The sequence below is a fragment of the Syzygium oleosum genome, unplaced genomic scaffold (genome assembly GCF_021117445.2).
Source record: "Syzygium oleosum isolate NSW1041296 unplaced genomic scaffold, Sole_v2.1 Sole_v2.13, whole genome shotgun sequence".
Lineage (NCBI taxonomy): Eukaryota > Viridiplantae > Streptophyta > Magnoliopsida > Myrtales > Myrtaceae > Syzygium > Syzygium oleosum.
The window spans coordinates 2,575,473-2,586,898 of record NW_026607497.1 but is presented as its reverse complement, the minus strand read 5'-3'; the positions used below and the strand labels follow the sequence as shown (position 1 = coordinate 2,586,898).

Genomic DNA, 11,426 nt, shown 5'->3' with positions numbered 1-11,426 from the left:
TTTTACTCTTATACTCAGGAAAGATTACATCCTTACCATGGGATAACTGCAAGAATGAAGTTGGATATATCAAATTAAGTAATATAACAAACTGCAGATAGCAATATACATAAGTCACCGTACTAACACCCTATAAGAGTTTGTTGCATCATCTGGTAATCGATCTAAGGTGCTGTGATAACAATAAATTTAGGAACTTTAGCGGTTACCCATGTAGAAATAAAGCTCCTGCCGATTGGAAGTTGGCAAATGCACCTTGTGATTCTTCTCCCACCCGCACACTCCATTACAAATTCACAGAGAGAGAGAGAGAGAGAGAGAGAGAGAGAGAGAGAGAGAGAGAGAGAGAGATTGTTTTACTTGGATCAGAAGTGACTTCTCAACCACACCAGAACACTCCCCCACACAACTCCTCATCACTGGGACACCCATCTCCTTCCAGCATTTCTTTCGTTTGAACAGTTCTCTCTTGTTTCTATACCTTAGATTCATCCCAACAGTTGTGAGAGACGTCGGCATATTTTTCAGGGGTCCCGCACTCCAAACGCATCAAATCCCCTCGCTTGCTTCTCATTCTTCCTTGTTCTCTCACACTTCGTCACCATTCCACTCTGCTTGTCGGAGTTCGCTGCAAAATTGTGCAGTCGAAGTGAAATGCTGTGATTCTTTGAGCTCTTTCAGGATAGTAAATAGTGCCTCTCTAATGTCTATGGACTCCAGAACTCATCTGGACTATGTCCTGTTTCAGCTCACTCCTACAAGAACCAGGTAATTTTGCCTACCCATTGGTCTGATGTTCATGGATGCTGAACCTTTAAACGAATTGAATCTTTTGCAGTTCAACGATGTCGAAAATGAGCAATCTTTGATGGTGGGCTTTTGTCTGCATTGCGATTGCATGCATGAGTTTCATCTGGGTAGTGAAATTATGGTCCCTTTTCGTATTTGATTGACTCTGTCGTGTGCTTTTATGTGTATACGAATGGAAGGTGTGATCTGGTGATTTATGCCGGTAAGGTGAATGAGAAGTTGGCATCGGGATTACTTGAACCATTCCTTTCGCATCTTAAATCCGCGAAAGATCAGATATCTAAAGGTGGCTACTCCATCACTCTAAGATCAGATGCTTCCTGGTTCACTAAAGCCACTCTGGAGAGGTAATCTAGCAAGTATCCACACTTTCGATGGCTTCAAGTAAACTGTGCCTGCATTGAATTGCATTTGATTTCCTTACTATTTGCAAAATCTAGAAGTTTTTTCTAAGAATGCTATACACTGTGGAATGTGTCTAGGAGATCAATCGAAAGGGCAAAAAAGGATTAATATGTGAATGCCGTTACACCTGATCGTTGATTATGGATTAGTTTACCTATTGATTAGATACTATATAGGAAAACATGCTCTGGTTGTAATCAATGTCTAATGTACTGCATTTTCTCTCTGTTTTTCTTTTCCTGGCTTCCTCCAGCTTTGTAAGGTTTGTTACCACCCCTGAAGTTCTAGAGAGATTTGTCACATTAGAGAGGGAGATTGCCCAGATACAAGAATCAATCCAATCCAATGAAGCTCAGAACATTGATATGGCAATGGAAGGTAGGGTCAGTATTACATGCTTGAGCGACTTGGCTGTGGGTAGGACTTTCCGAAGTTACATAGAAAATTTAGTTGACCTGCTTGGTGCTGACTGCGAGCTGGTTTTTCAGAAAAAAAAAGAGCAATTTAATTGCCTTGCATTGAACTTTTTTGTGGAAAGCACACAAAGTTTTCTTAATTAAACTTCGCCTTAATGAACTGTATATTGATTTTGGCATTTAATTTATTCTTAGACACTAATAAGCTGAAAGCTCTGTACTCTCTTTTGACAGGAAATGCATCAGTTTCTGAGGGAAATTTCACAAAGTCATCCATGTCCTATAAGGTATGTGAACGTTCATGCAAATAATGGGATATCGCGCAGTAACATCAGATTATGATGGTGGACATCTGTGTTGTGATGTTGCTTCTCAGTCCAAAGCTAAATATGATGGAGCTGATGATGCCGTCACTGCCTTGGAAGAAAATTCCAAGTAAACTACCTTGTCAATAGTATTTGATCAAAGTGTAGTCCAATTAGAGATGCATCTCCGAGCTCATTGCCTTTTTTACTCTGGATGGTGACAGGGTCCATCTTCAGCGAGTTCTGGAGACTCGAAAGGCAGTGCTTCGGAAGGAGCAAGCAATGGCTTATGCTCGTGCTCTGGTTGCTGGGTTTGAATTGGAGCATATAGATAATCTTATATATTTTGCCGATGCCTTTGGAGCTTTGCGTTTGAGGTATGGGTGAAAAGAGGAGTCTGTTATCTGCAAAAAGTAAATGAAGATGTCAATTTTACCCTAGTGATTCGATTGAAGAAGGCATTTTATCTGAGATATGGGGACATTAAAATCACTGCGGTGCAATGTGGTGCCAAATTATGAAAACTAGAGACTGCTTTTCTTTCAGTGCTTTTGTCGGAAGTTATATTGCTTGCAACAAGGTATGGCATCATTGAGATTAAGTCTGTTGAACTTGAATTTCACAAATAATTCTTCCTTTTTTCCAGAATTACATTAATAGAATAAAATGAGGAACACATGACTTCTTTATCAGTAAATTGATCACCTTATTGTTTCCATAAAAAAGGAGGTTACATATGTTGCAGCCTGTAATTGTTCAAACAGCACATTCCACTCTCATTCTCCAATTTGAGTATGTTCTGTCTTTGTGATGTTAATCTAGATTCCTTTTTAGGGAGGCATGCATAAATTTCATGCATTTATGCAAGGAAAAGAATGAAGATAGGCTTTGGATGGATGAGATAGCAGCAATGCAGGCACTATCCAGGCCAGATTTGCCTTACTTGGCAACTTCTGGAATCGTTCTTGCCGGCGAGGAGAACGGCCCTGGTAGCGTTCAGGATAATGGTCCATTTAGTGGGAAAACCAATGGCCACACAGAATTCAATGTTACAGAGTCGAGTGCAGGTAGACAAGTTAGGGAATATAAACATGATATTCGACTTCAGATGTTTCACTTGTCATGATACGTTTCACCTGCCATGTGATGCACAAGAAATTTGTCAAAAAAATTTAAGAGTCAGTGACATGCATGTTCTTTCACTGTCTGCTGTTGTGCTTTTGCTGCATAGAATATCTTGAAGAAAATGATTGCAACTTTTGAGCTTGTTCTGATGACAAACATGTTCTTTAGTGGTTCAACTTCTCCTCTTCTGGTCACCTTCTCCCTTTCATGCAACACACGGATGGAAGTGCACACACAAGGTTTAATACCTTAGTGCTTTCTTGGCAGATATCTCCAAAAAATCTAAGAACAGATCACTTGTCATAGTCTCGGTTTCATGGATTCTGCATTTCTCTTGATCTTTGTTTGGAAAAAAATTTTGCATCCTAATGCTGATTAATGTTTGGTGCAGATACTAGGTTGCCGACGACAGCACCAATGCCATTCCCGGATGGAATGGGGCAAGTTCCAATGCCATGGCACAATCACATTTCACAGTATATGCAAAATTTTCAAGGTCCTTTCTTCCCACAGATGCATCCGTTTCCCAGTTACCTCTACCCTGGAATGCAGGTTCCCCCTTCATATTACCAGGGAAATAAAAGCTGGCCTCCAAATGAAGACTCCAGTATTTTCTCTGGTAAAGATACAGATGACCGGGCCCGTAAGTCATCGTCAAGAAATAAAAAGAAACATTCACATGAAAATATATCTGAAGATGAATCCAGCGAAGCCAGTGACACTGGCAGTGAGAGAGAATTGGACGGACATCACAGTGGCAAAAAGTACTCTTCGACAGATCAGCTGCCAAGGAAAGGACACGGAAAGAAGTCTTCGAAGAAAGTCGTCATTCGCAACATTAACTACATTACTTCCGAGAGAGATGGTAGAAGGAGTGACATATCGGAAAGTAGTTCATCTAATGAGGATGAATTTGTTAGTGAGGAGTCCCTCAGGCAGCAGGTGGAAAAGGCCGTTGGATCATTACAAAGAAGAAACAGTTCAGCATCACGTCGTCACAAGAAACGAGATTCGATGCACCACCTCAACACGAATGAACTGAACGATGCAGATCATGGAAAGAATAAGAGTGAAGAGGCAAATAACTCTGAGGGAGAGAGAAGATACGAGAGCTGGGGTGCTTTTCAGAACATCTTGATGGAGAGCAGGGAAGCTGCTGTTTCAGGTTTGGAAACACAAGCAGCACAGATTCATGAGGAAGACCTAGCAAGTAAGAAATCTTTGAAGGGGACATCATTTACATATGAACTGGAATCAGGAAGCACAAGACGACAATTTGTTGCCGCCGATCCCTTTGTAATTACTGAGAAGAATCATGTAGCTGAGGGTACGACTCACTTTGAGGAATTTGAAGCTGGTGAGAGTGTCCGGACAGTTGTGAACAGAAGGGACAGCCCATATGAGGATTTACTATATGCTAAGAAGGCTGAAGAGTCAGGGAGTTATCTCAATCAATCACTACCGGAGTCATCTGCCCTGTCCTCTATCAAGAAAATTCACGAGGAAGGAGATTGGTTTATCGGCAATCAACAGAATGGGGCGATAAATCAGCAAGATAGCATTGACCTCAAGATGGTTGAAATTGAGTCTGCTTCATCATTTGGTGCAGAGTGTTTGCACACTGAGATAAAGAAGAGGGATGTCCTAATTGACGACTCTTTCATGATTGAAGGTCGACCAGTAGTCAATGATCAATCTGAGTCTAGGCTGATGATGGATATAAACATGGTTCCTGACACTATCAATGCTAAGAACAGCACACCTGAAATTTCACAGGAGAAATTTTGTGAACCAGATGACCTTTACATGGTTCTCAATCATGATCCTGTTGCAGAGCAGGCTGTAGCATTGTGGACACCAGAACTGGATTATGGAAGTCATAGCTCGTTGGCAGAGATCATCCAAAAGCACACCGAGAATGAGTTGAATGATTCCGGTGAAAATGAACCATCATCCAATTTTACAAAGAATAAAAATGCAGAAGCAAGGTCCAGGCTTATAAATGGTTCTCTCGCGAAGAATAGGCTTGATACAATTGCAAAGGGCCGGCCAACTCCTGGAAGCAGGACAGCTGCTTCAAAGAGCAAAGCTGTGAAGGTACTTGGATCACTATGAAATTTTACGAAGCATAAAAACTTCGTATATGAACGTTTTATTTAGTCGAAACGTATATGAATGTTTACTTTGTGCATAATGATGCTAGTTTGTTGAACTGTAGCTTTTCCTCTCTGATATAGGAGTGACTCTCACTTACGAGTGAGATCACTTAAAACATTTGCTTTGCCTATAGTATTGTTCGTCTTTCACAAAAATACAACCCATATATGGATATTAGCTGGGCGTCCATGCAGATCCAGTTGAATCCTGTTCCTATTTTAACGAGATTTTTTTTTCTGGACTAGGAAGAAGAAAGTAGGAAGAGAAAGGAGGAGTTACTTGCTCAGCGTCAGAAGAGAATTGCTGAGAGAAGTGCCAACCGTGGATCTACACCAGTTGCTTCTAAGAAGAGTTCGATCGAGACTAAAGCAACCACCACACCTACCCAGCCAAGTAAGATCCGAAGTCAATCTACCCGGTCCCAATCTCAGGAGACTCCAAAGTCAAACAAGCCAGTCCTCAGGAATTCCACCATAGAGCGTCTTGCGGCTGCGCGAGCAACTCAAGAGGTTCAACCTGTGAATTCAAAACCAAGTCAACCCATCAAAGCCTCCTCGAAGATAAATAAGTCAACTCCGGCTGCCTTGTCAAAGAAACCCGCTCCTCCTGAAACTAAGAAAGCAGGTCTAAAGAAACCTGAACATTTAAACAAAAAAAATACTGTGAAAAGTTCAAATGGACAACTTCTGCCCAATTCCGACACCCAACAGAAGAAGGAAACTGCAGAAGCCAGAACGGGGTCATTGGAGTTAGTGGAAGCCGAAACGGCTCAACCTGCTCCAGCGGATGATGATTTTAAGGACATTCAGGTCGAAAACAGCAGAGAAAAATCAGTTTCTCCTAAAGGCGCATCGGATGATAGAAGTGATAATGGGAATGTGGACAGCAATAACCTGTCGGTGCCTCCTGAGCCCGACTCTGCAAAACCAAATCATTTCAAAAGTGATCATGGGCTTTCTTATGTATCATCTCCAGTTCCTGGCGAAGACATAACTGTACCTGAAGTGACTCTCCACCCCTTTCATTCTCCATCTATCGCAAGATCATTGGACAGCTCTACTAACTATACTGGCTCTGAAGCTGATGATTCCACAGTGTCCGAAAAGGCTCCAGTTTCTCACACCCCTCGGGTACATTTCGCAACCCCTCCGCGTATTAATGAGTTCACCCCCGAACCGGTACACTCGAGGAAGAAATGGAGTAGTGATGAGCATTCTCCTAAAGCTGCCAAAGGGTTCAGAAAGCTTCTATTCTTCGGACGAAAAAAAGCTTGAACTCCCCAAAACCTTTTGTGCACGGTCAAGCTTACACATTTAGTACTGCAATTCAAGGTACATGACATGTCATATTGGATTGTAAATTCTTGTGTGATCATTATTAGTCGTTGCAGGGTGGTGATTTTGGGATTCAAAGTTAGATAATTCGCATGCATAATAAGGTTGTGGCTGTTGTCCAGTTGCTTCGGAGACGAGGATTGCACATTGTAATTTATACACGTACGATATCCTTACTCAGCGAGGGATGTGAGTGGCTTATTTGCGCGTGGTGATATACAGTGAGAAGTTGTTTTATTGTCTTGTTTGTAAGTTGTGTTCTGAAACGGGGATGAAAGAAAAGAAGAAAAAAGTATGTATTCATTCTTTTATGACTTGTAATAATTATGTGGTGAAATGCATTTTGGGTTCTCTTTCAAGTAAATTTCTCATTGCCAATGATGAGTCTCTCCTGAAAGGATGCTGTCAACTTTTTTTTTTTTTTTTTGATAACCGAGGTGTCCGCCGGTTGCCATACAACTCGACTATTCTTCTAGACTAAGACAAAGAACTCCACCGCCATGGCCCCACTTAAATCACAAGTGCTTAGCTGGGGAATCGAACCTGGGACCAGTGCGCCTAACCACACAATTCTAAGTACGCCCTAACCAACTGAGCTACTCGTGGGTGGGTGGATGGATGCCGTCAACTTTATGTCCTCCAATAACTGGAAAAACCACACTTTGATCTTGGGATGCTGTACACTAATCCTCGAAGATGCATGCGAACTGTTTTATCTATATGCATCGGGTACCCTTCACTCGGTGATGAATATGTTCGATGGATATCTGAATTGCTCTCGTAGTAATGCAGATTACTTCACTTTGAATCAAATGAAAAGCAAATTTTGCAACAAAAAAAAAAAAACTAATAACTACTAGTTTTATATCTTGGGCAATCTTTTCAAGAACGATCCCGATTTTTCATAAAATGATTTTTTTCCCTCGTAACTGGTAGTTTTTGAAAGAGTTGGTAAGTAAGGTGGTCCGGCAATCTACCGATGCCTTTCTGAAATTGCAAAGTCAATTTTGACAGCTTGCAAATATATTTTGAATGCGAATATTTCTGCATGAATAATTGTTAAAGAGGTTTTGACCAAAAAAAAAAAAATTTGTTAAAGAGGTCGATCATAATGTCTATAATAAATTTGTGGAACCGGGCTCAAATGTCTTAACCATCTTGCAATGGACCAACCAAAAGGGCTTTCCGAAAAGCCCTCTCTCTTTCTTCTGTACAATGTCTTCAAGTTCCAAATCCAGACTTCAAGCCAAAAAAACACAAGTTCCAAATTCAAGCAAAGTTTGATCTCACTAATTCAGCTCCTGCGTGAAAACTAGACTTTTTGACGTCTCCTGATATTAGTTCCCTGACATGAATATCTTTCGTACTTTCTCTAAGTTCTGGTTTTTTTACGGACCCTCGACCGATCGGTCCCCGTCGTGTCCACGTTAATGGATATGGTCGTTTCCCCAATTCATCATTGGCAAATAATCTACTAAAAAGAAAGGAAAAAAAAAAAAAGACAACCTGCTCGGGATTGTGATAGTGCTGCTGTTTCCTTCACTAGTCCACTTGCTTAATTAAAACGAACATGCTCAGCATTGTTCCTCGGTGATCCTCGTGGGATTGTTAATGGTTTGGCATTATTTAACTCGATGCACAGCATGTTTTCATAGGTCATAATTCATCCTCGACCTCGCTTTAGTACACGCCGAAACAGGCTGTTCGAGAATATATCCAGGTGGCCTGTCTTCGTTGATTAATCTTACTTAAAAATGCTCTTATGGGTTCGATCTTTGCACCGATAACGAGAGCTTTTATCCCAAATGGTGAAGCTGTAAACCACATAACAGCAGATCAAGACAAGCTTAGAGCAGGTAGAGGCAAGGGAGCTATTCGGCCATGATTACCAACTTCGACCGTGTTGTGTCCCTGCCTTTGCTGGTGGGATAGCTTGTGATTATCAGCACTTCAAAGGGAATATGAAAAAGCACCTTGTGCAGAATACATAAATCTCACCGACAGAGGAAACGTATTGGCATGAACATAACATCAGATTCGAGTATATCTTAGTTGGAACAACGTGCGTGTATCATGGCTTAGAAGGTTGATAATGGGTCTGTCTCTCACACGAGGCGTGCTGACCATGCAAACGTATATAGGAGAGTATAAAACCTGCACGAGCATGGATTTAAATACTGTGTATATACTATGAGGTGCACATGAACCAAGTTTAGGTTGATGTAAGGCCCTATTTATTTAAGACAAATAGGTTAATAATTCAAGAAAGTGGTCCATTATTTTGGAGACTAAAGATATGATGAGGATCATGAGTTGCATTTCCTGTTTTGGTTCATTGGATTCTCTCTCGTCTTCTTTTCAATTGACAGAGATGATGCTGGATTCTCGTGGCCATCTTCTTGTGATGATCAAGAGATTATTTTTGTTTCTTTGTTTTTCTTGTATTGGTTAATTTAAGCACGAACTTGCTCAGATGGTTTTTTAATTCCATTACAAGGTCAACCAAAGCTACATCCCATTGACGACGCATTCACATTGAGACGTTCAATAGGAGGGAGAATCTCCAAGCCCCTAAACTAAGTTTCACTTCTTTCTGACCCTTGTACTCAGTATTGCACAAAGAAAAAATGTATCCTAAATGATGATGTTATCATTGCTTCAGTTCATCACTAATACTCGACCTCAAACTTTAATCACCTAAGCAATAATTAAAGAGGGGGCCGCGCGGTCAGAATGACAAATTTGATCGAGGAAATGAAGTTCAATAAAGACAATTGAATAATGAATGCGAGGATGATCTGAATGCCTCAACTGAATTACCGTGTCACTCATCTAACCTACATGCAAAGACTATTCTTGCTTTCGATACTTGAATGATTATAGTCTAAAGGGAGATTTCTAGTCACAATCAAAAGAAACCATAACGGTCACCTATTGCTTAGCGTTACTCGACAAGATTTCCAGTACAAAAACAATCGCTAGCCCTTTTAGACAACACATAGTACGCCGAAGGTCACCACACTTTCTTTCATCTCGTTCCTGTGTTTCTTTGATCGACAAGTACCAAATCTTCATGTGCAAGTAGGGTCAAAACCCTCGTTTCTTTTGATGGGTAACACCTCCATCTCAAGATTTCAACAACGCGTAATGAACTGGAAAGCAAATCAAGATTAACAACAATAGAAAACCTTGGCATGTTTGACTAGAAAAGTGCTCGTAAATCAAGGCCATGACTGTCCCTCCTCGATATGAATTTATCATTTCCTAACTTAGCCTAAAGTCACCTAGGTCCCCAGCAAAATTCCAACTGGCATGCCTATCTATTTTCTTGGGATACCATCAAGTCATATCAAGTAGCAACCAATCTCCTTCATCAACCTAATGGTTTAACCATATTGTATAGTCCAATCCTCCACCAATTCCATGTCATCCTTTGAGTTCAACAGGGACTTGCAGTATCTTATGCAATCGTTTATCAAACATACTTATAAAAAAAATGATTGTTGTGTGGTCCGATTGTCCAAATGGTAGCAACCACGCACGGACGCCCATAAAAATTGGTGAAGAGTTTTCTTTGTCATTATGGGAGTTAGGGCTTAGGAGAGAGTAGAGTAGGCAATTCTTTTTGTTGCAATTGGCAATTCTGCAATGTGGACTTTTGACTTTCTTTTTTTTGCCCATTTATTCTTGGTGTTGACCCCTAAAACATTTAGCTCTAGAGCACCTAGATTCTTTTATCTTTTTCTATCATAAAGTTGCTAATTACGTCTCCCAACACATGTGACCCCCAAAGGATAGTCCACATTTGGGGTACTTCTCTTGCTCTACGGTTTCTAGGCGAAAAAAGGAAAAAGAAAAAAACCCAAAAAGAAAAAAATGGAAATAATCTGATTTTTACCTAAATGATGGGGATGCTCATTCAAGTTAATTAGTCAGTCCATTTAAGTATTAAATAAGAATCCGTCATATCATTCGGTAAACTCATTTACCAAATGAGTCTTGGTATCTTCAACATTACTCTTTTTCCTAATCCTTCTCGTTGCATTCCTTATTCATTATGGGAGAGTTCTAATGGAGCATTTGTACGTGTCCTTGAGGGATCAGTTCCCGTTGTAATCACGTGTATTATATCGTAATAATTAATTTCGATACTCATGCCTAATATTCAAAATTTTTTAAAAAGAAATGTTCAATCAACATCAGAGAATCACCCGTTTGGTTCTAATGGGGGCCAAGGTCATCCCTACCTTTCTCGAGAGTCGAACTCATTAATGATGAAATTCAAAGAACAATAGAGAAGCAGTTAAAGAAGAGTGGGAAGAGGCGAGGGACATGATGAGTGCGGTTCGGTGGAAATGGTCCCCAAAAATGCAGCTGAAAGGTATAAATTGGGGAGGTGGGGTTGTCACCTTTCACTTGGCAGAACTGGGCTGGATAACAAGGGGGAACAGTAATTGAGTTTGATGTATCTTTTGTACCTTGTTTTGGCATCAGTCTTCTTGGGCTTGCTTGCTTGTGACTAGTGACTCGGTAAAAGCCCGCTTCGATTCTTACCCGACTCCTTTTTTTTTTTGGTTGAAACTTACCCGATTCGTCACTCTCTTGATGATACATCTCTTAGGGCCTATTTGGCAAATAGTAAAATTTTTTATTCTTTTGTTCTCATAATCAGTTTGGAAGCAGAAATCCGTTTGTTAAATTTTTTGTGTCCGGGCATAATTTTGCAAAAAATTGTTCCCAAAATCAGTTTTAGAACATAATCAAGAAGCAAAAAAAAGTAGTTTCTTGATTCTGGAACAATTTTTCCGTTTCTAATTCTTCTTCATTTTCTTCTTTTTTTTTTTATTTGTTGTTGTTCTTTGGCCTACCACCCG

At 40.4% G+C, this 11,426-nt stretch overlaps 1 protein-coding gene and 1 long non-coding RNA gene across 2 annotated transcripts; one reads left to right on the top strand and one right to left on the bottom strand.

Moving 5' to 3' along the window:
* Positions 1–219: 219 nt before the first annotated feature.
* Positions 220–6,916, top strand: LOC115687715 (COP1-interacting protein 7). Its single transcript, XM_030613354.2, has 9 exons — positions 220–768; positions 990–1,157; positions 1,469–1,593; positions 1,866–1,918; positions 2,008–2,066; positions 2,161–2,313; positions 2,771–3,003; positions 3,453–5,158; positions 5,464–6,916. The coding sequence occupies exons 1-9, from the start codon at positions 704–706 to the stop codon at positions 6,490–6,492; spliced, it is 3,591 nt and encodes a 1,196-aa protein (XP_030469214.1). The 5' UTR covers positions 220–703; the 3' UTR covers positions 6,493–6,916.
* LOC130139600 (uncharacterized) lies at positions 3,013–5,766 on the bottom strand. Its single transcript, XR_008817698.1, has 2 exons — positions 5,634–5,766; positions 3,013–3,677 (listed from the first exon to the last, which is right to left on the bottom strand). It is a non-coding gene; the product is annotated as an uncharacterized LOC130139600 (long non-coding RNA).
* Positions 6,917–11,426: the final 4,510 nt, after the last annotated feature.

What these genes read in the sequence shown, in the direction of transcription:
- LOC115687715 (XM_030613354.2), top strand. Translation starts at nt 704, where the DNA reads ATGTCTATGGACTCCAGAACTCATCTGGACTATGTCCTGTTTCAGCTC. An exon ending in AGTCATCCATGTCCTATAAG is followed by an intron (nt 1,919 to 2,007) that starts GTATGTGAACGT and finishes GTTGCTTCTCAG; the next exon opens with TCCAAAGCTAAATATGATGG. An exon ending in TTTGGAGCTTTGCGTTTGAG is followed by an intron (nt 2,314 to 2,770) that starts GTATGGGTGAAA and finishes ATTCCTTTTTAG; the next exon opens with GGAGGCATGCATAAATTTCA.